Raw genomic sequence first — 25,417 nt, forward strand, 5'->3', positions numbered from 1 at the left:
GCCTGCTTCTGCATGTCCCTCCCTGGGAGGGGATCAGCTCCAGCTCTGTGTGCAGGGGCTCTGTGCTCCAGGAGGGGCTGGGGCCCTGCCTCCGGGGGCTGTGCATGGGGCGGGCGGGATGGCAGGGGCTGGCTGGGCACCGCCACGCCTGGATGAGTTCATCCTGACCGAGAGGCTGGGCAGTGGCACCTATGCTACTGTTTACAAAGCCTACAGGAAGGTAATGGGGCTGCTGGGCACAGCCAGAGGGGGGTGGGCTGGGAGAGGGGCACAGCCAGAGGGGGATCTTGGGGGCTGGAGGGAGGAAGAGCACGAGTGGGAGCATGCTTTAAATAGCCCCCGCTAAGAGGCTGTGTCTCCCAAGGGAGCCTCTCTGGCTCTGCCATGGGGGCCTCACCAAGGAGTCGGGCTCTGACCAGAACTGTCTCCCCCGCCCCTGACAGCTGGTCTGGCAGTACAAACCCATTCCCTGGCACGGAGCTAAAGCACTTTCACACTGGCAGGGAGCGCAGGGAGCTAGCTAGAGCAGGGCTGCTCCTTCAGTCCCTGACTCTTCTGGGTGACTTTGGGCAAAGCCTTGCCCTGTGCCTCAGTTTCCCCATTTGGGAAAAGCAGATGATGATACTCTCCAAGGGAGGCCATGTGTATCATTATTGTCTGCGATGCCCTGTGAGAGCTTCGTGGGGAAGGGGCTATAGAGGGACAGAGTGTTATGGATAATGATTCCCCTTAGAGGAATGCCTGCCTGCCTGGCGTGACTCACACACCCTATGGGGAGGTGTTTCCATTTTGCTGCCCCCTACTGTCATTTCTGTGGGGACAGGGGCTCTCCTTCCTCATGAGGTTTCCTGGTCAAGAGCCCCATCTTGCCCCATTCTTGGAGGCTGTATTTCTAAACCAGACAGTGCCTTGAATCCTGCCTCTTCTCCATCATCCCCCCCTCCTCCCCCCAGCACTGCACTGTCCGTGGTTGCTGAGGGGCAGCTGAGCCGGGGCTCCTCTGGGTTATGCAGGTGCCATGTGGTATGATTGACTCAGGAGGTATGGATGACTGATGTGGGATTGAATCTCTGAGGTACTACATGGCCCCATTCCCACAGTACCTGTGCACCTCAGGCTTGCTAATATATTTATTCTCACACACCCCTGTGGGGTTGGGCAGTGCTATTATCCCCATTGTTCAGACGGGGACATTAAGCACAGAGACGCTAAGGTTATGTCCACTGCACACTAAGCCAGGCGCTGCCTCAGTCTGAGCCCAAGCCCCGCTTCTATCCACACACAAATCAGTCTGACTCAAGTCAGCAAGTACTCAGGATCTGGGTCCTGCTGGGGGGGGGGGGGGTGTCAGAGCCCAAGTCCCACTGTGATTCGGGCCCACGCCCTGTCATTTTGCAGTGTGGGCGCAGCTCAAGCCGCACACCTGAGTCAGAAGGTCTGCGTAGTGCAGTATGGCGGATGTGTTAGCACGGCTGTGAGACCCAGGTCCAGCAATTGTAAACGCAGGTCTACAGTGCAGTGTGGACACTCAAGCATGGGCTTGAAAACAATGAGTCTACAAGCCCGTGTCCTACAGACCTGGGTTTACAATGTGGTGTTAACAGACCCTCAGTGACTTGCCCAAGGTCATGCAGGAAGCCTGCATGGTTTCCATTCCCTTTCCAGAAGAACGCCCGGGAAGTGGTGGCCATCAAGTGCGTGAACAAGAGGAGCCTGAACCGGGCGTCGGTGGAGAACTTGCTGACAGAGATCGAGATCCTGAAGACCATCCGCCACCCACACATCGTGGAGCTGAAGGACTTCCAGGTGAAGAGCAGCAGTGCCAGGGCTGACTGGGGCTTCGTAGGAGATGCGGGGGTTGCCGAGGGCTGGCTAGCGGGTCTCTCCAGACTTGAGGACTCGGAGGGCCAGCTTAGGGGCTTAATAGGGGGATGTGTGACTGAAGCATAGGCGCCGACTCTGCGGGTGCTCCGGGGCTTGAGCACCCACGGAAAAGAAATAGTGGGAGCTCAGCACCCACCGGCAGCCCCGTGGATCAGCTCTTTCCCCTCCCTCCCAGTGCCTCCCACCCGCCGTGATCAGCTGTTCAGGAGGCGCGGGGGAGGGAGAGGAGCAAGAGCAGGAAGAGGCAGGGGGAGGGAGCAGAACGGGGTGGGGCAGGAAGGGGCGGAATGGCGGCGGGAAGAAGCAGGGTGGGAGCTCGGGGGAAGGGAGGGAGTAGGGGCGGGGCCTGGGGCGGAGTGGGGGCCGAGCACCTCCTGGGAACTGGGGAAGTTGGCGCCTCGGGACTGAAGTGTTGGAGCAAGGGGCCTCCTGAGCCAACTGCCCTGCCGCTTCCAAGGACTGGTTGGCGGGAGGCACCTGGGCAATGTTTGTGGTTGGCCACATACACAAGCCCAGTGCAACCCCACTGGCTTCCCTGGGGTGTAAGTGTGTATGAAGCAAGGCCCCCTGCCTGCAGCCCGGGAGAAGCAGGAGTTACAGGTTGGTTTTTCCTGCTCCCCATCCCTATTGTCACGTTTGGATACAAGATAACCCAGCACCCGTCAGTGTGACGGACTCTGCGTGTGTCTTGCAGTGGGACAGTGACAACATTTACCTCATCATGGAGTTCTGCGCGGGGGGGGATCTGTCCCATTTCATCCGGACGCGGAAGATACTCCCGGAGAAGGTGGCACGGCTCTTTCTGCAGCAAATGGGTGAGGGGACCCCTGACCCCACCTCTCCCACCAGTCCTTGGCTGCAGAACTCTCGTCCTTGGGGGGGGGGGGGGGGGGGTAATTGCATGATACTTTCACTGCTTCCCAGGTGCAGCAGCTTTTTGAAACTGACTAGAGTTGCCCTGTGCTGGAATTTGGGCAGGACTGGAGTGAACGCCTCTGCTCTTGTGACAAATGCCCTGGGGTCCCTAATGCAATGGGGAAGCAGGGAGCATTTGGATCAAGGTGGGGAGGGAAAGCGGGGTAAGAAGGAATGGAAGTGACTGGTTGCATGGAGCCATTGAAGAAGGAAGTGGAGTCTTGGAGGTGGGGGGCGGGCCGCAGAAATTGGGGTGGAAATGATGCTCTGATGTCCCTCCCATCTCACACTGGGTCTGTTTGTCCTGCCAGCATGTGCCCTGAAGTTCCTTCATGACAGGAATATCTCCCACCTGGACCTGAAGCCTCAGAACATTCTCCTCAGCTCTGTGGAGAATCCTCATCTCAAACTGGCAGGTCAGCTGGGTGGGGCAGGAGCCTGGGGAGGGGCGGCTGGGTTTGTGTCATAGTCTCAGGCCTCGCTCCCTGGAATTGCAGGCAGGAGCTGGGAAAAGGGGAGATGCCTCGGGTCACTCTTCCAGCTGAGGAGTGGCCTTGACAAGCTTTGTAATCTGGCACCCTCTTAGCTGATGGCTGTAATGGGGAGCCTGGAGGGTGGAGGTGGGTGGATTTAAGGGGAAGGGAGGTCTCTGGATCTCCACGGGGAATGGGCCAGAGCCCTCGGCTTCCCCATCCAGTAAAGGGAAAACCCCTTTGCGGGTTCTGCCGTGTCAACTCTCCACTGAGCATGGGTGGCAGCGTGCTGGCTTCCTCACACATCGTCCCCTGCCCACGTGCTGAGGGGAGTTCAGTCTCTGGCTTCCATTCGGCCCTTGGATTCTTTGCCAGCAAAGCGCCCCGTGGTTACTGTCCTGCGTAGCTGGACTGAGACCTGCCAACTCGTTCCACCTAGGCCATTGGGTGGTAATAACTTTGAGCCACTCTGAACCTGGGCTGAATTTGAACTGGGTGAAAGGCTCCATATCCCATTACCAGTCCCCTGAGCCGTCCATCCTGCCCCTAGTGAGCTTGTTCTAATGTGGTCTGTTACATCTCCTTGGCTGTCCTCCTTCCAGTTCTTTCTGCTCTCCACAGATTTTGGCTTTGCACAGTACATGTCTCCATGGGACGAGAAGCACGTGCTCAGGGGATCCCCGCTCTACATGGCCCCCGAGATGGTGTGCCAACGGCAGTATGATGCCCGTGTGGACCTGTGGTCCGTGGGGGTCATTCTTTACGGTAGGTCCCCCTGCCTCTGGGCTGGGGATGAAGGGGTCAGTCTCTGTTTGCATAGGTGAGATTCTTCAGCCTTTGCCTTCTAGCTGCCTGTATGTTACATCAGGACCTGCTGGAGCCATGGATCTACTAGTATTGCCGTTACATACCCAGTGCTAGGCAAACCCCAGGAGATCGGAAGTTTCAGTCTGGATAATCTCCCCAAAGTCTGGATCTCTTGAAAATTTCACTGAAACAAACATCTAGTACTTGATCTGGGGTCTTCCCATTCTCTGTGTAGCTGTTTCTATGGTGTGCGTTTGTTGCACAAACACTGATGAATTTTGCCCCTACGAGATAGGGAAGTGCTATTACTTCCGTACTACAGATGGGGAACTGAGACGCAAAGAGACAAAGGCTCAGATCCTCAAAAGTTTTCATTGATTTCAATGGAAGTTAGTAGAGCCCTGCAAATCTGCGGATCTCCACTGTATATCCGCAGACCATGTTTGTGGAGGGTGGATCAGATGTGGATACAAATTTTGTATCAACGCAGGGCTCTAGAAGTTAAGAACCTAAATACTTTGAGGATCTAGGCCTAAATAACTTGCCCAAGTCACACAGGAGGGAGTCTGTGGTAGAACCAGGAACTAAACCGGGTCTCTTGAGACCCAGTCCAGTGCCTGAGCCATAAAACCCCCTTAATCCCAAGGTCGTTGTGAGATCTCCTTCAAGTTTTACCACCAGAAACAGCCTTAGGGGGAGGGATAGCTCAGTGGTTTGAGCATTGGCCTGCTAAACCCAGGGTTGTGAGTTCAATCCTTGAGGGGGCCATTTAGGGATCTGGGGCAAAAATTGGTCCTGCTAGTGAAGGCAGGGGACTAGACTCAACAACCTTTCAAGGTCCCTTCCAGTTCTATGAGATAAGTATCTTCAGAACTTACAGTGATTCCCATCTCCCTTCATCAGATGACCCCAAGTCTGAGCTGTATATTTGCTTTGCCTCTCTGAATAAGGCAGCAGCCGCTCCCCTCATTCTGTACCGAAAGGACTAACCCACGGTGTTTCTTTCCTAACCCACGGTGTTTCTTTCCACCTCCCCAGAGGCGCTGTTTGGGAGGCCGCCTTTTTTCTCCAAATCATTTGCCGAGCTGGAGGAGAAAATCCGCAGCAACCGGGTGATTGAGGTAACACTGGGCCAGCTAGGGTGTCTCGGGGGTGGGTGATATCTGAGCTTGTGTAGGTAGAACTGGCAAACAGGAAGCACTCTGCAGCAGTGACTATTCTAATGTATCTGACTCAGTCAGATATTATACTGATAAGAACAGATATAACTTAGTAGATAATGTTTGTACGTCACGGTCCAAGAGACAGACCAGGCTTTCATCTCGGGGCCAAAAGACCAAACACATCATGATACTTGATCATAGCCTTTAATAGGCCAAGAGACTACTTATGCTTGATCTAAGCTCTAAGGAGCCAAGAAGTGATCACTCAGTGCAGGCAAAAGCAACTCTGCTTTCACCGAGAAGCCTGCGTGGGCAGCAGGAGTATGTGTCCACCCAGGGGCTAGACAATCCTTGCTGATCTGGATTTTCTCTGTAGCTTGCTGCTCCATAGAGCACTGTGGCTCTAGAGACCTTGGCCTGCATTCCAGTCCTGAGACAGAGAGAGAGGACTTCAGGGTGGAAGGAGGGGGCAGGTGAAGGAGTAGAGCAAACAAGTTACATAAGTCCAGTGTCTATTGTTTCCCCCTTTAGACACTGGATGGAGAGGGAGATGAGGAAAGTCCCAGACACATTGGAAAACCACAGAAACAATTGATCCAGGGAGGGCAGTGGCTGGAAAGAGACATTGTTGGGTCAAATTTGGTCCAAAGTGTAGATTTTGTGATTAAACCTCCCCCCCGAAAAAAAAACTTTCTACCAAACCTAAGAGCAGTAGAAATATTTCTATTAAGTTAAAAAAAATATCATTCCAGGGGAAAGAGGGTTTTAAAAACCAGCAGTCATTCCCTTGGGGAGTCTGCAAGGTCAGCTGCTTGGTGCCTGAAAGTAAAACTGACTAGGAACAAAAATGAAGCTGCCTCCAAACAAAAGTGGAAGCAATTTATCTCCTTGCATTGGCCTAGTAGAGGGAAAGGTCGAAGGCAGCACTAGTGCAAGTGGGAAGTGTCAAAATCCTCTGAATAATCTTGGGTGTAACCCAGATAAGGCAATTAGAACAAACTGCAAATTTTTGGCTTGACAACGTCCAGTTTCACCAGCCTGCAGGATTCAGAAATCACCGGTCAAGACCCTGAGAAATTGTGAGATTGGCTTGAAAATCACGAGATTTTTAACAATAATAAATGTTTGTCCCCTGGCTTTGGTGACTTGAAGGGACTGGGTTTTCAAGCTTTTTTTCCCCACCATCAAAGGGCTGGATTTTTTTAATTAAAAAAAATAATAAAATAAAATGAAAGCTGAGATTCTCATATGATTATCCGGCTCCAGGTGCTGGGGCTTTACGAAAACACCAGATGTTGTGAGAGTTGGCAAAGCTGAGTGTCCCTTTCAGACAGAGATCTCTCAGCCTGTTGACTCAGTCAGACTGCCCCGTGTTCACCTCTGTCTTGGAGTTTGAGCAAGCTGCATGCCCCAGCCCTGCCTACCCCTTCATTGCTGCTCAAAGTGATCGCCTGTATAAAAAATAGACTAACTCCCATCCTCAGCCTGTGACCCTGATGGGTAAAAAGACATGACTGGCTCTGCTGGAGGCAACCCAAGGGCTTTATCAGAGACAGCAAATCTGTTACAGGCAGAGCAGAGTCCCATGGGGGAGGTAAATGAATCCCACAAGCATTGGATGTGGTTGTGGTCATGGTAACCAGCCACGTCAGCATGGAGACGATATCGTCTCACCTTCATCCGAAGGGATCATGAAGTGCTTGGCTGGCCTTCTAGGCAGGAATCGCATCACTGCAGTGCAGACTCCAGCTGTGTTCCACCCCAGAGCTGTCTTAACGGCACATGGCAGTGCTACCTGAGAGGTTCTCTTTAATGAGGGGGTGATGATGATGATTTCAGATACTTCCCCCCAGCCCTTTTACTGCTAGACCACCTGCCCCATCTGTTGTGCCTCTGCCGTCCACTGGCAGGCCTGTAATCAGTGGAAGGCAAGAACATGCCTGAGACAGGAGGTGGTGGGTGAACGAGGCCTGGCAGGAGGCAGCACAGCCTGCTGAGCCCTGGGGTTGCGGGGAAGGAGAGCACTTTGTTGATGGCTCCAGAGGCCCTGCCCGGAGCAAGGGGAGGGCCATCCGCAGGCCTGGGCTTTGGGGATTCAGCGTCTGCGTCAGGCACCACTGCAAGGTTGTCATGCCCCGATCTGTTCCCTCCCTCTGATGATTGAGACACTGGTAACCTTGGAGAACCGTGTCCAGGTGTGAGAAGTGATCGGTGGAGGGGGCAGCGGAGGACTGGCTGGGAGATCTCCCCATTGGGCCCCCGTACAAGGGCAATAGTATCTGCAGGTGTGACCCTGGCTCTTTCAAGCTGTCCAGGCCTCAGCCATTCAAAGTCGCCGTATGTAGCTGCCTGTTGTATCCCTCTGTCCCCCAGCTGCCCAGCCGGCCCCGGCTTTCCCAGGAGTGCCGGGATCTCTTGCAGCGCCTCCTGGAGAGGGACCCACTGCAGCGCATCTCTTTCGAGGAGTTCTTCGCCCACCCCTTCGTGGACATGGAGCACATGCCCAGCGCAGAGAGCCTGCGCAAAGCGGTGAGTCTGACTGACGCTGAGAGATCACTCGTAGCACTGCTCTGAGGGGAGCCCCCTGTGGATCTGCCAGGCACTGACCCGGGGCACTGCTGTGAGAAGAGGTCGCAGTGCAGTAGACCTGGTGTATACCAGATCTGAGCCTGATCTCTCAGCTGGTGTAGTACAGATTCTAGCCTTGTCCACCTCTCTAACCCCCTCCCCTGCCCTCTTCTCTGTGCCAGACCGCCCTGGTAGTGGAAGCTGTAAAGAAAGATCAACAGGGAGACCCCTCGGCTGCCCTCTCTCTCTACTGCAAGGCCCTGGAGTTTTTTGTCCCTGCCCTGCACTGTGAGTGACTAAACCTGTTTCTCCCCCATCTGCCTCTTGTTCCACGTGGCTGGTGGGAACGGTACCGGGCCCCACGGGGACACTGTCAACAGCAGTTGCTGGCAACAAGGGCTCACCTGTTGCATGATGTCACCAGTGCAAGTATCCTTGCTGTAAAGTGATCCCCCACCTGAATCCCTTCTTCTCTGGGGCCTTTATCACCGCCCCACCCCACCGGTCTGGGAATGGTCTCTCAGGGGAAGAGTGGAGATTTGAGGATTGCTGCAACTCTTATTCGGGGGTTGGGAGAGAGCTGGAAGCAGATGGGGCTGATTAGTGTGTGGGTCTCCTTCTCCCTCCCTCTCCCCCTCCCCGCCCTCACACTCAGTCACCCCAGGCCTGGAAACCACCTTAAGTAAAGGAGCTCCGTGCAGGCCAGAAAAGGCCAAGGTGTTGGCTGGGCTTCCTGACCCCCAAGTGTTCTGCATGGGGTGGGGGTTGGGGGTCATGTTCTGAGGGTCATTAGATCTAGGGGGGAGACTGACTCCCTGGGCTGGGGGTTGGAGCTGTCAGTGTGAACTCCTCCCCCATCTTATCTTCTGCAGATGAAACTGACGCTCGCAGGAAGGAAGCGATCCGGTCGAAGGTCAGTGACAGACCACACTAGAGCAAGGTTGGTCCATCCAGTGGTTAGAGTGCTAACCGGAGACTTGGGAGACCAGGGTTCAAGTCCCTGTTCAGCCAGACTCTGTGTGACCTTGGGCAAGTCACTTAGCCTTTCTTTGCCTCAGTTTCCCCCGCTGCACAGTGGGGATAACAGCGCTGCCCTACCTCCCAGGTGGGTGTGAGGATAAATACACCAAAGACTGTGAGATGCTCAGATACTGCGGTGATGAGGGCTGTATCATTTCCTTAGCTACATAGGTCTTTCCAGCTTGGATGGGTGAGGCTGGCAGGGGAGGTAGGTCTCATGGGAGTTCAGGCTGGAGATGGTTGGGAACTGGCATGAAGGTGAGAGGGAACATCCAGGGATGGATGGGGAGGGTGAGCTGGGCTGGGAGTTATGTGAGGGTGAGAAGGGAGGGTTGGCTAACAGAACAGTGGGCCCAGCACTATGTGCGGGTACATCTGGCACCTCATGTGGGATTCTCTGTATGGGGGTCTCCTGCTGCCTCCGTTCTCCTCCACACAACCCTCCTGTGAGAGCCAGCTATCGGTGCTGTGCCCTTGGAGCCAGCCTGGGGGGGCTAACATGCTAGGGCACCTCTAAGGCTTGCTGCTGCTTCTGCTTTCCTCAGGTGGGTCAGTACATCTCGCGAGCGGAGGAACTAAAGACGCTGGTGACATCCAACAACAAGACCCTCCTGCAGCAGGGCAACCCCGCCAGGGACATCCTCAAAGGTAACGCCCTGGATGGGCAAAACCTCCCTTCCACCCCCAGGAATGGGCCCAAGATGGCTTGACTGGGGGGAATCCCATGTAGGCTGTACCATGTGACCAGAGTGCATGGGGTGGGGTTTAAAAGGGGGAGAGAATGCTGATTCCACCTGAGAGAGCGGGGCTTGCAGGGATGCTTGTAGCACATAGGAGAGAGTGCTGCTCAGTTCCCCCTTGCCTTGCAGTAGTGAATCCTAGCTTCCCTCCCCTAGCGGGGTATTCCCTCTACCCGTGCTGCTCTGAGGCCTCACCCTTTCTTGGAACTTCTCGTTACAGAGATGTCCAGGGACAAGCCCCGCCTGTATGCTGCGCTGGAGGTGGCATCTGCAGCCATCACTAAGGTGAGTCCCGGGCTTAAGGGACAGGGATTGTTGCTCTGGGTAGCAGCAGAGTGCCAGGATCATCGCTGTCCCTCCTTAGTCACCTGATACACTGGCAGCGGAGGAGGCTAGAGACAGAGTTAAGACCTCTACACGGATAGGGGCAAAGCTAGGAACCAGCTTGGGCAAGAAGATCACTGCTTGGAAGGAATTAGTGGGAACTGGGATCCCAAATCAGTGAGGGGCATAGGTGGGTTCTTTAAGCATTTGAGTAATAATAATGTATGCAGCACTTTACAAAGCAGCCATATCACTATCCCCATTTTACAGATGGAGAAACTAAGGCACAGGGTGGTGAAAGAAATCGCCCAGCGTAACCTAGTGAATAAGTGGCAAAGTCAGGAAAAGAACCTAAGAGTTCTAATGCCCAGTCCTCCAGTCAATAGGGAAAATTCCCTTCCTGTGACATCATCCACTACATCGCTTCCTCTTGTAGGGTTCACAACAATGTCCAGCCGAAAGGCGACCTCCCTCCCATGTATTCCATGCTTTGGGAAAACTGATTAGCTTTGAGAGCCACAAACTGCTGTCTTGCCTGCAGACCCTCTTTCAGCCCATTGTCTTGCTGCAGCTATTGTTTTCATATCAAATATTGTATAAGCTACACTTTAAAAGGCATCTATTGGTCCCTCCCCCAGAATTGCTGGTTGGTTATATGGCAGGTGGGGGAATCAGTTGCCACTCAACAGACCTTATGCTCCACCCTTAACGCAGCAACACTTGGCGTTGACCTCAGAGAGCCCTTTGCAAAATATCAAACCAGGTAAATTTGGTAGGGGGCAGAAACAGAAGTGCAGCTTCCATGATTGGTGCACTCCAGGTGACAGCCATCTGAGCCTCTCTGAACTTAATCTTGCAGCACAGACTGATTTGTGTCTTATTTTTCTGGACTGGAGAAAGAACGAGAGCTGAGACCACCCAGTTAGTTATTCTACCCCAGAGCTCCCATTGGATGGGAGATGTGTGTGAAAGCAATGTCTCCCTCTAGTGGCTTCCCAAGCATTTGCGGCAGCCTGGTCCTTACTCACAGTTAGAGAAGCTTTCCTTTAGCTTGAGTAGCAGAGAGGTGGGTGTCAGTGGCGTAGCCAGGTGGAGGGAACAGGGGGAGCAATAAAAAAAAAAAAAGGTGCCACCCGCTGCGGCGCTTTTACTCACTTGGCGGCGCTCCCGGTCTTCGGTGGCACTGAAGGTCCTGCCGCCGAAGACCCGGAGTGAGTGAAGGTCCCGCCGCCGAAGACCCGGAGTGAGTGAAGGTCCCGCCGCCGAAGACCCGGAGTGAGTGAAGGTCCTGCCGCCGAAGACCCGGAGTGAGTGAAGGTCCCGCCGCCGAAGACCCGGAGCGCCGCCGGGTGTGTAAAATTAAGCGCCGCAGCAGGTGGCGCCTTTTTTTTTTAATCGCTCCCCCAGGTGAGTAAAAAAGTGCCAAGAAATTGACACGGCGCCACTTGTGCTCAGTGGGGGAGCAGCCACTCCCTCACTCCCCCCTAGCTACACTACTGGTGGGTGTTTGATGCTGAAGATCCCAGGTCTGAACCCTGCTGAGACCTGTGGGCACCTGGCCGCTGTGTTACGTAGTGTCGTGGTTCAGGGCTAGCTGCACCTTTGATCCCTCTCATTCTGGCTGAGTGCACCTCGCTCCGGCGTCAGGCCTCTTGCCAGCACCGGGGCTGGGGTGGAATTCCTGGAGTCTCCCACTCAGACCAGATCTCAGCTGCAGCCCCCCGTGTACCAGCTGGGATTGCTCAGCAAGCCCGATTGGGTTTGGCGACGTGCAGGACTTCCCTTCGGGAGCTGTGGTGAAAACAGAGCCTCAAAGCAGCCTTTTCAAAACAAAGTATTGTTTAATCTTAACAGCAGGAACAAAGGGTACCAAGAGAAAGGACAAGGAACCGTTTATGTGCATATCTGTCTTAGCTAAGGCTTAGGTAGGCCTAGTTTCTCCAGACACCCCCATTTCTCAGACTGGGGTTCAATCTGCTTCCTCATAGCCCTCTGTCTCTCCCTATGCCCCAGGGGCTCAGTTTTTATCCACTCCAAGTTTCTTTGTTTCCGTTTCCCATCTGGATTTCCCTCTCCACTTTACCAGTCCAGAGACTGTTGAACTCAGCATGGTCAGAGGCAAACTTCAAAGGGACTGATAACTGCATTGTTCCTTTTAGTGTTAGGGAATGGAGGGCTATCACACATGTCTGTCTGCTTTCCTGCCGAGGGGGCAAACTAATGCCTGAATTAACCCTTTGTAATCATAAAACAAACAGACACATAATAGCCATGTAATATTACAGGCATCATCCTTTACACGTGCTCACAGAAGTGAATGGCCTGTGCTCATATCCCTGTCTGTTTGAGGATTTCTCTCTCCAGGACTCGGGAGACGTGCTGGGTGACCTTGGGCAAGCTACATCATCGCCCCGTGCCTCAGTTTCCCCATCTGTGAATGGGAATAATGATCCAGCCCTCCCTTTGTAAAGTGCTTTGAGGTCTACTGCTGAATAGTGCTAGATAAGAGCTTGGTACCACCATTGTATGCGCTTTCTCTCCTGCCTCTCCTCACTGATGTTATGCAGTGTCTGGGAGCTTGTCTGTAACCTCCTGGGGTCTCTGTTCCAGGAGGAGGAGGGCAAGGATGACTCTGACACACTTGATCTCTACCAGCAGAGTCTGGGGGAGCTGCTGCTTATGTTAGCTGGTGAGTTACAGCCTGCAGTGGGATTCCAGCTGGCGCTGCTGGAATCTTGCTTAGCAACAGAGACCGTACATGCTGCTATTCTGTGCAGCGCTGGAGGCTAACGCTGCCTGCTCTCTTTCCAGCAGAGCCTGTGGGCAGGAGACGGGAGCTGCTTCACTCTGAGGTATGCAATGGGGTCGTTCCCTTCACCTGTCTCCCGGAGGAGCAGCCCAATGGGGATTTCAGTTACAGGCTCCCTTGGTTTTAGCATTTGCCTCCATTCCTTCCTGCTAGGGCTGAGGGGATGACCCACGGCTGGATACTGAGAGCCCTTTGCCAGTGGCAAGATCTCTGCCAAGGGGAGTGGCAGAAGTTTCATTACTCCAGACCAAGTTCTGGGTCAGGGACAATCCTGCTCTGACCTCCCTGGGAACAGGCTAGATTGGGCTTTCAGCTGGTGGGGTGTAAGCCAGGGGTGGGTTTGCAGGGGGAGCTCAGTGGATCATAGGACTGTATCCTATTCTGGGCCCCACACTTCAGGAAAGATGTGAACAAATTGGAGAAAGTCCAGAGAAGAGCAACAAAAATGATTAACTGTCTAGAAAACATGAGCTCTGAGGATAAATAGGTGAGAAAGCAGCAATATCCCTGGCTCAGGAAGATTTAGCAGGAACCTGGGCAGGAGATGGAAGGAAGAACTCACTTGGGGCTGCTGCCTCTCCTACCTGCTACTCAGTTCTAGAACAGCCGCATAGGCTCCATCTCGCCTCCGCCTCTTGGAGTGGTGGAGAGAAGGAGGAACAGCCCCACAGCATAGCAGCAGCCCTCTGTCACCTTCCCTGGTTTCCTCCTGGGACCCCAAGCCCACAAACCTTGGCAGCTGCAAAGGACTGTGGGATATGGTGGGTTGTGGGACGATTTTTTGTTGTTGTCTTCCGATAAAAAGCAATGCTCTGGACTGGATTATAATAGTACTTAGCACCTGTTCTAGAGCACGTTCCATCCCATTTTATGAATGGGGAAACTGAGGCGGGATGAAATCATGTAGTTAGTCTGCAGCTGAGCTGGGAACAGAACCCAGGCCCCCATGTGCCAGGCTGGTGCCCTAACCACTAGACAGTGCTGCCTTCCTTGGACTAAACAAGCTCGATTAGTCCAAATCAGCCTCCTTAACACTGACTCTTCACCTCCCAGCTGCACTCCCATGGTGGTCCTCGAAGCCACTGGTAGAGTTGCCTAGATCACAGCTGTCCTTCCCCCACTCCCCAATTCCTCCCCAGGTGACCCTTCTGGCTGAGGAAGGTCAGACCCAGCTCTCTCCTGAGGCTAACCATGTTGCCTTCTCCCAGGGAACCAAACCAGACTCCCTGCCGCTAAGCTGCCAGGCCAGCCTTTCCCCACTTCCTGAGCTGGCATCATTTAGCTGCCGGCTCATGCTCAGCTGTGACTCCTGGTCACGGAGCCGGACGAGTGATTGTTTGTGTCTTGCCGGCAGATTCAGACTCTGATGGGCCGGGCTGAGTACCTGAAAGAGCAGATCAAGGTACAGCAGGGCTGAGGGGTGAATTGGGGAGGATTCATGCGTGGGGTGGGGGCTGGGATGTAAATGGATACTTGGGAACATAAGAGAATGGCCTGGGTGGGATGGGGGGGGACGTGTTGGGGCACTTGCCAGGTGTGGGAAGGCGGGGGCGGTAAATTGGGTGTCTGGGGATTAGACAGCAATTGGTCCGTGGCCGCAGTGTGATGAGAACTCCCCTCTGTGTTCCAGATGAGGGACGCGCAATCCATGGGCAAGGAGATGCTGTCGGAGTCTGTCCGGAGCTGTGAGTGTGATTGTGCCTTACACAGCACTGGCCTCTCCCCCTCGCTGTTCCCTACTGCCAGTCCCCACTGCCAGCTCCCCCCACCGCCTCCCATTAGCATTGTCCTCCCCCCCCCCCCCATGCAACACTTCCAGTCCTTCTGCGGCGCTCAGCTCCACGCCAGCTGCCCTCCCTTCTCCACCTGGCTGTGTCTCCTTCAGCTCCACTGGCTTCTCACTGCTCTGTCTGCCCCGCTAACACCTCCCATGGGGTCTCCCTTCCCGTCCCTTCCCTCCGTTCTGCCTCCCACCCCGTGGAGTCTCTGTGGAGAACGTGCAGGGCCCGTGTGACTGTCCTCTGCCATCTCCCTGGCTAAGCCCCTCTGCACCTCCCAGGCTCCTGATCCCTCTGCTCAGCATTTGATTTTGGCTCCTCTCACCCCACTGCCACCTCCTGGCTGTCTCGCCTCGGCTGCACTTGTTCCTACAACTGACCCACACCCGCCCGCCGTCTTCACCTCTCTCCCGTCTCCCTTCTACTTCTGAACGGTTCCTTAAAGTCCTCCCACAGCCCCTCCTGTCTCTCCAGCTACTACCCGCTCTCCTCCTCCTTGTCCCCTTCTCGAACCTGCTACCTGCTCCTGACCCTCTCCCAGCTCTCTCCTGCATCCTCTGCAGTCCAGCTTCCGCCCCCGCTGGCCCAGCTCTCACTGAGACAGCCAGTGACCTGCTCCTGGCCGGTTCTGTGGGCCTGTCCAGATGCTCCTTCAGTGTCTCTCTCTGTGGTCCCATGTCCTGCTGTCCATCAGTGTCCTGTCAGGCTCCATCCTCAGTCCCCTCCTGCTCCCGCCATGCTCCGTCCCTGGGCGACTCCATCCGCTCTCACGCCACCAATTGCCATCTCCTTGTTAACAACTTCCAAATATGCCTCTGCTCCCCCGTTCAGCCCTGCATCTGCCACTCCCATAGTTCCTGCTCTGGGCCCTATCCCCATGTGTGTTCATCCTGCCCACTGCCTGTCTGATCCTGCTGCCCCCTACTCCCACTTGCTGCCTGGCCAGATCCTCGGCTTGCTGTCCCTGAGATCTCCTTCGCCCCCTAGTGGCGCCACACGTCCTCGTGCACCACCCACTAGGCCAGGAATAGCCTGGATTCGGCCTGGGCTCTCTGCAGCCTCCAGACACAGATTCAGCGCTGTCCACCCCTCTCAGCCTCTCGCCCGACTGTCCCAGTTCATACGTCACGCACAAAAATTCAAATGTCTTAATGCTGCTTAAGCCATTCCTCTCCCTTTATCCATCTCGCCTGGCACGCGAGATGCACATGTAGCAATTGGCACGTCCCCTGACCGTTCCCGTGCCCCTTCCGACGTCTCCTCCCAGGCTGTTCCATCTAATCGAGACTGTGCGCTCTGTGGGAAAGAGACGGTCTAAAATGCCACGCCTCCCTCGTGCTGCTGTACAACCAGCCCAGGTGGCAGAGAATGGCCAGATTTTTCAGTAGCCCCCATATTGAGTTAAGAGCTGGCGCCCCGCCAACCCCGCCCCTCCAGGCTCCTGACTCACCGTGTCGCTTTTCAAAATCCCACCCTGGGATCGTTACGTTGGAATCAGGAGAAGCGGCAATACCCAGAGCCAGGAATGGAGAAGAGGCTGAATGCTAGGTGTCTCCGTGCTCCTGGCTGCCTGGGATCAGAGGTGGGGAAGGGGCTGCGGCTCTCCCCTCTGTTCAGTGGGGTAGGGCGGGCATCCCTATGCGTGGGGATGGGGTAGGGAAGATCTTGGTGCTTGTCCCCCTCTGAATTTGGAACAGTTTGATGGGGAAGGTGGAGCGATCGTCCCCTCCCCCTTTGAGTGGGGTAGAAGCAGGCCTTTGTGTCGTCTCTCTGCAGCTTGGGAGAATCCACAGGTAGCTGCTAATCCCCATCCCCTTTGTGCTTGGCTGCTTAATTGGAATAAGATGCCGTGTGGGACCATTTCTCTGCCCCAGAGGCTGTTAGCTTCCCGTGGGGGCAGGAGGCTGCTGTGGGGATCCTTTTATTTCTTCTTGAACAGATCTGGAGCCATAAGGAGAGGCAGGGGTCTGTCTGTCCTGCGTCCCTCTCCTACGCTTGACAGATCACAGGGGGATGCCCTCTCCCTTTGTCCTGTCAGGCACAGGGGATGGGCGGAGGGGGACAGGCAGGTGTTCAGAGGGGCCCCCAGAGGCAGCCCTTTGAACTGAAATGGACATGAGGCGCTTGGCTCTGTGTCTCCATGGGAGGGGCCCATTGGAAAGGACAGTGCTCCAGAGAATGTGCTATAAGGAAGGGACCCTGCCTGCACTTGCCACTGGGAATGGACCAGATCCAACAGGGCAGTGGCAGAAGCTAAGGGACATGGATGGCTCAGGGTTTCTGCATGCCCAGGTGATGTGTTGGGACTGGGATGGGGCGAGCAGGGTGCTGTCCCTACAAGTACCTCTGCACTGGCTGATCTGACCCGTCGTCCAGATTTTTCAGCACGTGGAGTCCAGCAAATCTGTGTGATCTGCTGAGCTGGAAAATCAGAGCTGTGTTCTCCCTGCCAGGATGTAGTGTGGAGAGCCAGGAGGAGACTCGCTCTCCCCCCGTTTACCCCGGAGCCCCTTCCCACAGATTCTCCTCCCTGCTCTGCGCAGTCACATGGCCAGCAAACCTGGCACCCCCCCCGCCCCCCGAGCTCCTTTCTCCCCTGCTGCTCCCCAGGCTGCGGGGAAGAGGGGGGCCGTGGGTGTGTGAGATGTGTGACAGCCTGACACGGCAGAGGGAGAGTTCTGCTCCAGCCCAGGAGTAGTCCGGGAAGCCTGGCTGGGTGTCAAGAGGATTTAACCCTTTAATGTTTAGTTGGTTCTCACCTCATGCTCCCATGTTGGGAGCCGGGCTCTGTGCAGATACTTGTCCGCACTCTTTTTAAATTATTTATATTTTTGATAGAGGTGAACTGAAATCTTTTAAATACCCTATCCCCACCCCTCACCCCAGGTCTAAGATCCCAGCTGATGGGTGATGGGATCCAGGCTCAGACAGGTCAGTTCTCTCCTCAGTTCTCTGCCAAGGCCTGAGATTGTAGGCTGCTTCCCCCTGCTCCAGTCTGTGACCCTGCTAACTCTAACATCAAAACAGGGATCCATGCTCCCTGGACTCCCATTGCTCGGCCAGCTCTTGGTGGCTTAATGAGCTGAAAAATAGTCTCTACTCCTTATGGGTATAAACCTTCCCCATGTGAAGTGTGTGTAAACAGGTGTAGCGATGTATGCCTGAGTCTTCAGGCAGCCTGAAACAATAGCTCTGAGAAGTGTGAATGCTCCCATTCAATTCTGTGGGGATGTTGACTCTGAAACCTAATGTTGGCTTATGTGTCCATGTTGTTAACTATTACGCCACTGATCAAAGCAGCTGAGAGAGAGGGAAGACCTGCACAATTTGCTGCAAGTGGCATCTTCTTTCAGTGACCAGCGGGCAGAGCTTGGGAGGGTGCCAGCGCTTATTTTCCCAGCCTGACCCCTGTAGGAGGAAGAAAGTGCAAGCCCTAATGTGCTTTGACTTCACTAGTGTGACACACTCACGCTACTTGCTTTTTGTCGATTTTCCAGGCCCTGTATGTGCCTGCCAACCTGAATCTCTGTATATTTTAATGACACAGGATGAATTCTTGGCCTCCTGTTTACAACAAATGACATTGTCTTGCCAAAATGTCCCCTCCCAGCTACTGTGCAATGTGCTAGTGCTAGTTGGTTGCTGCTGTCCACCCCAGAGGTGGCTGCATTTAATGGTAAATTGTATATATATGGTCTGTGAAGTGCTCTGGGTTCCTTGGCCAAGGAAAGGTGCTATATAAATGGCAGGACCCAGCTGTTGTCCTTGCAGTATGTGCAGTGAGGAAAGTGGCATCTTGCCCACCCGAACAGGGGCTTGACTCTCAGTGGAGGTCTCTTAGATGTCTGTTACCCAATCTGAAGACACGAGTGAAGGCCAGGATTTTCAGAGGGACTAGTGACATTTTGGTGGGTGTCAGACTTGAGACCCCTTTAAAGGGATTTTCTGGAAGTGCTAAGCATCTCCTCTGAAAATCTGATCCCTTTCAAGTGCATCGAGTCTGGCACCCAAAACCACTAGTGACTCTGGAGATGCTCACGTGACGATGTTTGTGGCTCCCATGTGTTTGCACCCACAATTATTTGCACCTGCAAAATGGGAGGCTGGGCTTCCAAATGGGGCTGTAGCCTTTCTGTGCACCACCCCCCCAACCCCGTCTCTCAATCCCCAAGTGACCAGGCTATTGATCAGCACCTAGAAGTGGGGGCGTGTGGATTTAACACTGAATGGAGGGAGGGAAGTGCATTTTCCCCACTCCCTCTACTTCTGTCCCTTTCTCCTTCCATCTCTCCTTACTGACATGCTGACAGAGGAAGGAGGTCAGGGGCTAATGGAGCTTGCGAGCAGAGTAGTTTTTCGGCTGCAGGCCCTGTACCGCCAGCTCTCCTCATACGGGAGCAGATGGGGAGTGGGGATTTGATTTGTACATTATAAGGTTAGGATGGGTAGGAAATGAAGGGCTCAGCTCACCACATTTGACATAAAAATCCTGCCTGGAGGGTGCATTTTATGATGATGATTTTAATCCTACATCTTCCCCCCAGTAAGCTCTTGAGCGGAGTCAAATGGGGTAGCCATGGGATTCCGGCGTTCCTGCTCTGCAGTGGGCATGGTGCCATAAACCAGGCTCCTCTTGCAGCAGCTGTGGGGATAGTTGTGTGTGTCAGGCATACTGACTCCAAGTGACCGGCCACCTTTCTCTCTGGGGTAATCCGTGCACAAGAGCTCTCTGCCCCCTGGGTGCACCTGCTTAGCAAACTCAGGTCGGTGCCGCTCGGCAGCTGGTAAAACGATGCTGTATTATAGGAGTATCTTCTACTGCCTAGTCTCATCAGTATGGATGGATCTGCGTGTTTTTACATGCAGTGTGGAGAGTTAAAAGCAAAGAACCAGGGAGCCCCAGGCTTGGTAAGAAGAGATGGAGTCTTTCCCTGCCCTCCTGATCACTAAAGCTCAAGATCACTTGATCTTCAGCCCAGTGGTGAAGTGATCAAAAGCATTTTCCACCTGATGGGTAGCTGGTTACATATCCTGAAGTAAGTTGGTTCCAGTCCTGTTCTTAACAGATAGGTCTCCGTATGACAGGAGCCTGCCTTCGCGATTGGCTCCAGCAGCCTCGTTGGCAGCCTTAATAAGAATTGAATGGTTTAAGAAACCCGAATGATCCAGTCACTCCTACAGGAATCCCTTTGGAACAGGGTGTTGGAAGCTTGCACTGTATGTGATGTATCTGCTCTATAGATAAACAGAGGACGTCAGGGCTGGTGTTCTGTTTCCTTTCACCACCCTTAAATATTCACTTCCTACAGGAGCACTGTCAGCTTGAAATCTTCTCTGGGTTTTTTTGTTTTTTTTTCAAATGACTTAGTGGTTTCAGGTCCTGCCCCTAGTCCCCACGGCCAGATTTTGTGATTGGTTAATAATCATACAACCCAATTTAAGTTGTTTTTTCCCCTCCCTTTGCTGTGTGAGACCCACATAAACAGAGGAATCTGTCTGACCAAACAGGTTAAAGAGTGAATTTGACTATTCACAATATGCAAAGTGAAGACAAAAACAGAGAATGATATTTCTCTCTAATCTCTCTTAGAAATAAATGGAGATATCCCATCTCCTAGAACTGGAAGGGACCTTGAAAAGTCATTGAGTCCAGCCCCCTACCTTTACTAGCAGGACCAAGTACTGATTTTGCCCCGGATCCCCAAGTGGCCCCCCCAAGGATTGAACTCACAACTCTGGGTTTTAGCAGGCCAATACTCAAACCACTGAGCTATCCCTCCCCCCTTTTCTTATAAGAAGTAGTCTTGGAAGGGTTAGATTTTATTGGTAAATGTTGAAATATGTCGATTTTACCATACATACACAAACCAAAAAAATATTTCCATCAATCATAATCAAAATGTATAGATAGGCAAAGTAAATAAAAAATGCTGCTTGAGAAATTGTTAGTTTGACTCCAGGATATTTACTTTGTATATTTGAATGTGATGTTGACAATTTGTGTTTTCACAGTTCTAAATCATTAACTTTTTGAATCTCAACATCTCCTGTCCTTCAGTAATTACTGTCCTCTCCCCTCCCCGCCGTCATTTCCCAAAATGTGGACAATTTAAATTGATAAAAGTTTTAAAAAAAAATAAAAAATGAAAACCTGTAATTTTGCGCGAGTGAGAACATTTAAAAATAGATTAAAAAATCTTTAAAAAACCTTTAAAATAAACCTCTATCAAAATGATCAAAATCTAAAATTGAATTCCACCAAGCCTCGTTAGAATGTAGCTGTTACTCCAAAACATTACTTACAATTGCAAGTAAACCAATTTCCAAAAGAGGTGATGTTTTTTAACGTTGATGTCCTTTTAAAAAAAAGAACAGCGCAGTTGACCTGATCTAAAGCCCAGTGAGATCAGTGGAAAAGCCCCATATGATCTGGATTTAACCCAACTCTAGTGGGTCGATCTTCCAGAGTTTCCTGGGATTGTTCCCATTGAGGGGGCGTGGCAATCCAAACCCAGCTCACTGCATTTACATTCCGCCCCATTTCAGGATACTAAGGGCCTGATCCAGTGGCCATTGAAGCAAATGAGTCTTTGCTCTGGCTTCAGTAGGTGTTGTTGGATCAGACCCCGGATTTCCTAGGGCAGAAGGAAGAGCAAATGGCAGAAGCTGTGCTGTCAGAGAGCAACAAGCCAGCTATCTCTGCAAAGATCTGCTTGCTGTGGGGCTGCAGCTTCCTTTGCTCACAAATCCCCCTGGTGCCCAGAGAGGAGCTGAGTTAAGGTGGCTATTGGCCAGGCTGTGAGCATGTCATTGAGGGCAGCTGCAACCCTGGCCAGGCTCTCCCTTCTGCCCTAGAAGATCTGGGGTCTGATCCAACACCCGCTGAAGCCAGAGCGCAGACGCTCATTGGACCAGGCCCTTCGGATTCTGAAATGAGGTGAGTGGGGCCTGGATAGAAATTAGCTGCGTCTTTATGGAAAGCGGTGAATTGCGTTGCACAAGCAATAACCTTTGAGCTCCTGACAGTCTTGCAGCGGAGTTGCTCTTCCTATCGGTTTAGCAGCCTGCACCGTTCAATGCTGGATGAAGAAACATCAAAGTTAGTTCATTCCAAAGGTCCTTAATCAGTGGGCCCTTTCAGGTCAGACTCAGCACCAGCGTGGCTTGCACTTGGGTTTACTTTAATTTGGATGCTACTAAACCTTGTGGTGGGATGGCTTTCCCTGGTCCTTATCTCCCACTGCCTTCCTGACTGTGAACCCCTATCCCTACAAAATGGAAAGGAGGAGAAGAATGCAGCATGTCACTCTGTCCAGTTTCTCCCATCCCAGTTCCTGCTCCCTTCCCCACATTAGCAGGGAGCACAGCTAGGCTTAAGAGTAGCTCTGAGAATCGTTCTTCCTGAAGTAGTTGGGCTGGAGGTTAAGTTTTAAAGGCAATGGCTTCTGATTGCAGATAGATCTTTCCATGATCAGCAAGACTGGGAAATAATATAGAAAGGCCCTGATGTTGTTTGGTTTTAAAACCTCCTTGCTTGCCTGTGTTTTCTGGTGCCTCGCTAAAAATCCAGATCCATACAACCTGTAGACAGTTTTGAGTTCTGTAATTCAGAGAAGCACTGTCTGTACATTGTCTAGCACAATGGGGCCCCAATCTCGGTTAGTCTGTAGGCAGTACCATGATAAACATGATAAATAATTGTCATGGAGTCCAGCAGATCAGGAGTGAACAAATATTCAGTCTGATGTCTCAGCCATGTCATTTATTATTTCGTTGTTCCATGGTAGCAATCATGGCCCCAATGTGACACCCCAGTGCCTGCACTTGAAGCATTCACAAGCTAAGCAAATAATCTTCCATTCTCCCCCCACCCTCCTTTGTTTCCTGTGTCACAGCCTGTACTCTGCAGTAACACCCAGGTGAGCATGGACCCCTGAGGGATCAGTACAGCACCCAAGGCAACAGATACTGACAGACCTCCTCAGCACCAGCCTCCTCATCTGACTTCCCATCCAGGAATCATGTGCATGCATAGCGGTTTGCGTACGTGTATTAACAGACACATGGATGGTTTATATACATGCTGTCACGTTAGTTACAGAACACGAGTTTATCTAGAGGGTTTCACTTATATGCACTGTCTGATGATTTTACATATGTATATACACAGTATATATGTACAAATCATTGTAAAAAATGGGTATGTGCTGTCATCACATGTTAAGCAAAGAGAGAATTTAAAAAGAGCTTTTAGTATTTAATATCAAGGAACAACCCTAGCTCCATTACTGACCCCTGCCTGGGGAGCTAGGGGATAATGGCAAGATTTAGAGCTTAAAGGGCTGATCATACAAACAGGGCATTTGTATGTGTTGCTGTAGACTACTGGCCTTTAGGGATCTGGTGAGGGACATGATAACAGAAGGCAGGGGGCTTTAGCGCTACCTTCCTTAAGGATTCGCTCCCTGCGGCTGCTCCTTCCACACTCACTGCCTCTCCACAAGAGAGTCGTGGATAGAGGGGCTGGGAAGGGGCTAAGGGGGATCTGAGAAAAGGGTCTGAGTCCCATCCCCCTGGCTGCAGGATGGTATGAATGTATTTCTGCCTAATCCCCAGTCGCACGCTTCGATCCCTCCAGTCAGGGGCTCCGTGACTGCGGCAGACGGCCTATTCCACCCTCGAATCTCCTTCACTATTTAAAAAGTGGGATAAATATTGTTTTCTTAATTTTAACTCCTGCAGATTCCTCCCCTGTCCCCCTCTGTAAACTCTTCATCATCCCCTGCAGACCATGTGCTCATCTTTCCTTTGGGCCATACATGTTCCTTTCTCCTTGCAAATCCTCGTCTAGGACACATTTTTAAAAAAAATCCTGTCTCCTGATTGGCCGGTGAAGTGCAGCCAGCGCTTGGCTCTCTGTCCACAACCTGAGGGAAGAGAAGTGGGGGTGGGGTGTACAAATATAGCTCGCCTCCCTGGGGCCCCAAGGGGCTGAGCACCTCTTGTGAGAGTCTTGGTATCTTTCCTGAAATCAGCGAGAGCTGAGAACACTCAGCAACTTGCAGGATCAGGCCCTGGGGATCTATGGAAGAAAAACACTTAGAAGGGCCTGATCCAAATCAATGGACCAGGCCCATAGTCTAAGTATTATCTACTATGCACCTTTAATCTTGGTAAAAGCCACACCAGAGCATCTCCCAATGACTGGGATCTCTTTGGTTGCGCTTTTATCAATTCTGTTTTAATTATTCAGGGCTCTATTTTTTTAATTGGATCCTAAGCTGACTGTTAAACAGACACGTCTGTAGTAGCTTGTTTTTAAGACTGACTGGATTGGAAATCCAGCCAGTTGCTTAGAAAACGCTCAACGGTGTGGGAAAGCCGAACAACAGCTAAAACTGCAGTCGAGTAGGTGCAAGTTTGCTCCTGAGGGCTGGGGTCAGATCCATGATCTGGATGCTTTTGTGAGCAATGGAGCTCTGAGTGGAGGCTGATGTGCCATGCCGTACAGAGCACTGACGTGTGCAGCACTCCAGGTCGGGCGTGACTAGAGCTGGGCGAAGAAACTTATATTTTTTCCAGTTAAAAATGCAGTTTCGGCAACGCTGAATTGTTTCACGAATTCATGGTGATTCTGCTGAATTGTTTTGGTCTTTTTAAAAAAATGGGGGGATGGGTTTGAAACTGCTTTTAGTTCTAAACTGTCTCTTAATTTTATTAGAACGTGGTCAAAATCAAAATATAATGGTTTGATTTTGTCAAAACAAAATCTCATTTGCCCCAAAACAATTTTTTTGTTGACCTTCCAAACTTGCCAGTGAACCAAAAAAATCTATTTGCCCAGCTCTAGTGCTGACTCGAGTACTGCAGATGTGCCTTCATCAATGAATCAGTCAGCTCCCTGCTCCTACATCAGATCTCTCAATCAGTCCAGTCGCTCCGTTTTGGAACAGAATTTCACCGTGTGCCCTCCCCAATCTCTTTCTGTAATACTGTGTCCCTAACCAGCATTCTCTCAGGCTGTAGCAACACTGTCCTGAAATGGCTGGGGAGAGATTAAGCAAGCTAGGGGACCAGAAGGATTCATATCAACCCTAAGAGCATTGGTCCTACCTCTGTGCACTTTATTGTCTGAAGCCAAATACGCCAGCTTGAATTTAGCCTGACTAATTTTCATGCCCTTTATTTCTGTCTACTTCTGTAGATCCTGGACTATCCCAGACAAGGGGAGCCATTTGCTATGGGGCAAAGGGGGCAGTTACCCCTCCCAGACCTTGATTTGCCCCTCCGCCCCAACTTTTCATAGGTCTCTCTGTTCCATTCCTTCCCCCCCCAACTTTGCAGGATACAATCTAATCACATATAATGTTCTATATGCTGACAACTTTGCCCCCCCTTGCACTCTCCTGAAATGCTGCAGGCCCCTGGGCCAAATTCATCCCACTGGAGGTCATGACAAAATTCTGATTGGGATCAGGCTTTGGCCTTATTCCTATGCCCATATAACTGGGTGCTGAATTGCTAACCACCAGTTCCTCTCTAGCACTGGGTTTATTGGCTCTTTTTGTTTGGAGCTGCTTTGAGCCACAATCCTGACTGATCCTTTCCTCCCTGTGACAATCTTTACTTATAGACATCACTTAACCCTGAAACCCCCAACGTTATTTTGGACTGAACTGACCCTCACCTCAGCTCTTATTTTTGATTCTGATTTTTCTTTCTGTTCTGCTTGTAGGCGGCTGGGTCGATGAGTGAGCTCCTCTGGCTCTGTGCACTGTTTTAAATGTAGGGGAGGGAAATGTAAATTGCAGTAGTTGCTTGGCAGGAGGCAGCGCTGTGTGAATGGGCCCAGCACTGCTCAGAGCTTTTCTCAAAATCTGCTGCGTATAAAGAAAATGTAATTTATTGTTGGCTTTATTAAATAACTTTCCAAATA

The 25,417-nt window shown here is 52.2% G+C and overlaps 1 protein-coding gene across 3 annotated transcripts; it reads left to right on the forward strand.

Moving 5' to 3' along the window:
- Nucleotides 1–25,417, forward strand: ULK3 (unc-51 like kinase 3). 3 transcript variants are annotated; one of them, XM_065559620.1, is made up of 16 exons: nucleotides 1–220; nucleotides 1,666–1,806; nucleotides 2,579–2,699; nucleotides 3,111–3,215; nucleotides 3,894–4,037; nucleotides 5,118–5,200; nucleotides 7,616–7,771; nucleotides 7,993–8,098; nucleotides 8,683–8,723; nucleotides 9,376–9,478; nucleotides 9,791–9,855; nucleotides 12,505–12,583; nucleotides 12,706–12,746; nucleotides 14,058–14,105; nucleotides 14,334–14,388; nucleotides 22,377–25,417. In XM_065559620.1, exons 1-16 carry the CDS (start codon nucleotides 119–121, stop codon nucleotides 22,391–22,393), a joined length of 1,407 nt encoding a protein of 468 aa, XP_065415692.1. In that variant the 5' UTR covers nucleotides 1–118; the 3' UTR covers nucleotides 22,394–25,417. The 3 variants fall into 3 exon arrangements, with proteins under 3 accessions (XP_065415692.1, XP_065415693.1, XP_065415694.1); XM_065559621.1 differs by having other exon boundaries at nucleotides 12,709–12,746; XM_065559622.1 differs by having other exon boundaries at nucleotides 52–220; nucleotides 1,635–1,806.

This window comes from Chrysemys picta, chromosome 10 (assembly GCF_011386835.1).
Source record: "Chrysemys picta bellii isolate R12L10 chromosome 10, ASM1138683v2, whole genome shotgun sequence".
In the NCBI taxonomy this organism is placed as follows: domain Eukaryota; kingdom Metazoa; phylum Chordata; order Testudines; family Emydidae; genus Chrysemys; species Chrysemys picta.

Coding starts and splice junctions, on each gene's coding strand:
- ULK3 (XM_065559620.1), top strand. CDS start 119: ATGGCAGGGGCTGGCTGGGCACCGCCACGCCTGGATGAGTTCATCCTG. Junction 1,807..2,578: donor TGGAGCTGAAGGACTTCCAG/GTGAAGAGCAGC, acceptor TGTGTCTTGCAG/TGGGACAGTGACAACATTTA. Junction 2,700..3,110: donor GCTCTTTCTGCAGCAAATGG/GTGAGGGGACCC, acceptor TTGTCCTGCCAG/CATGTGCCCTGAAGTTCCTT.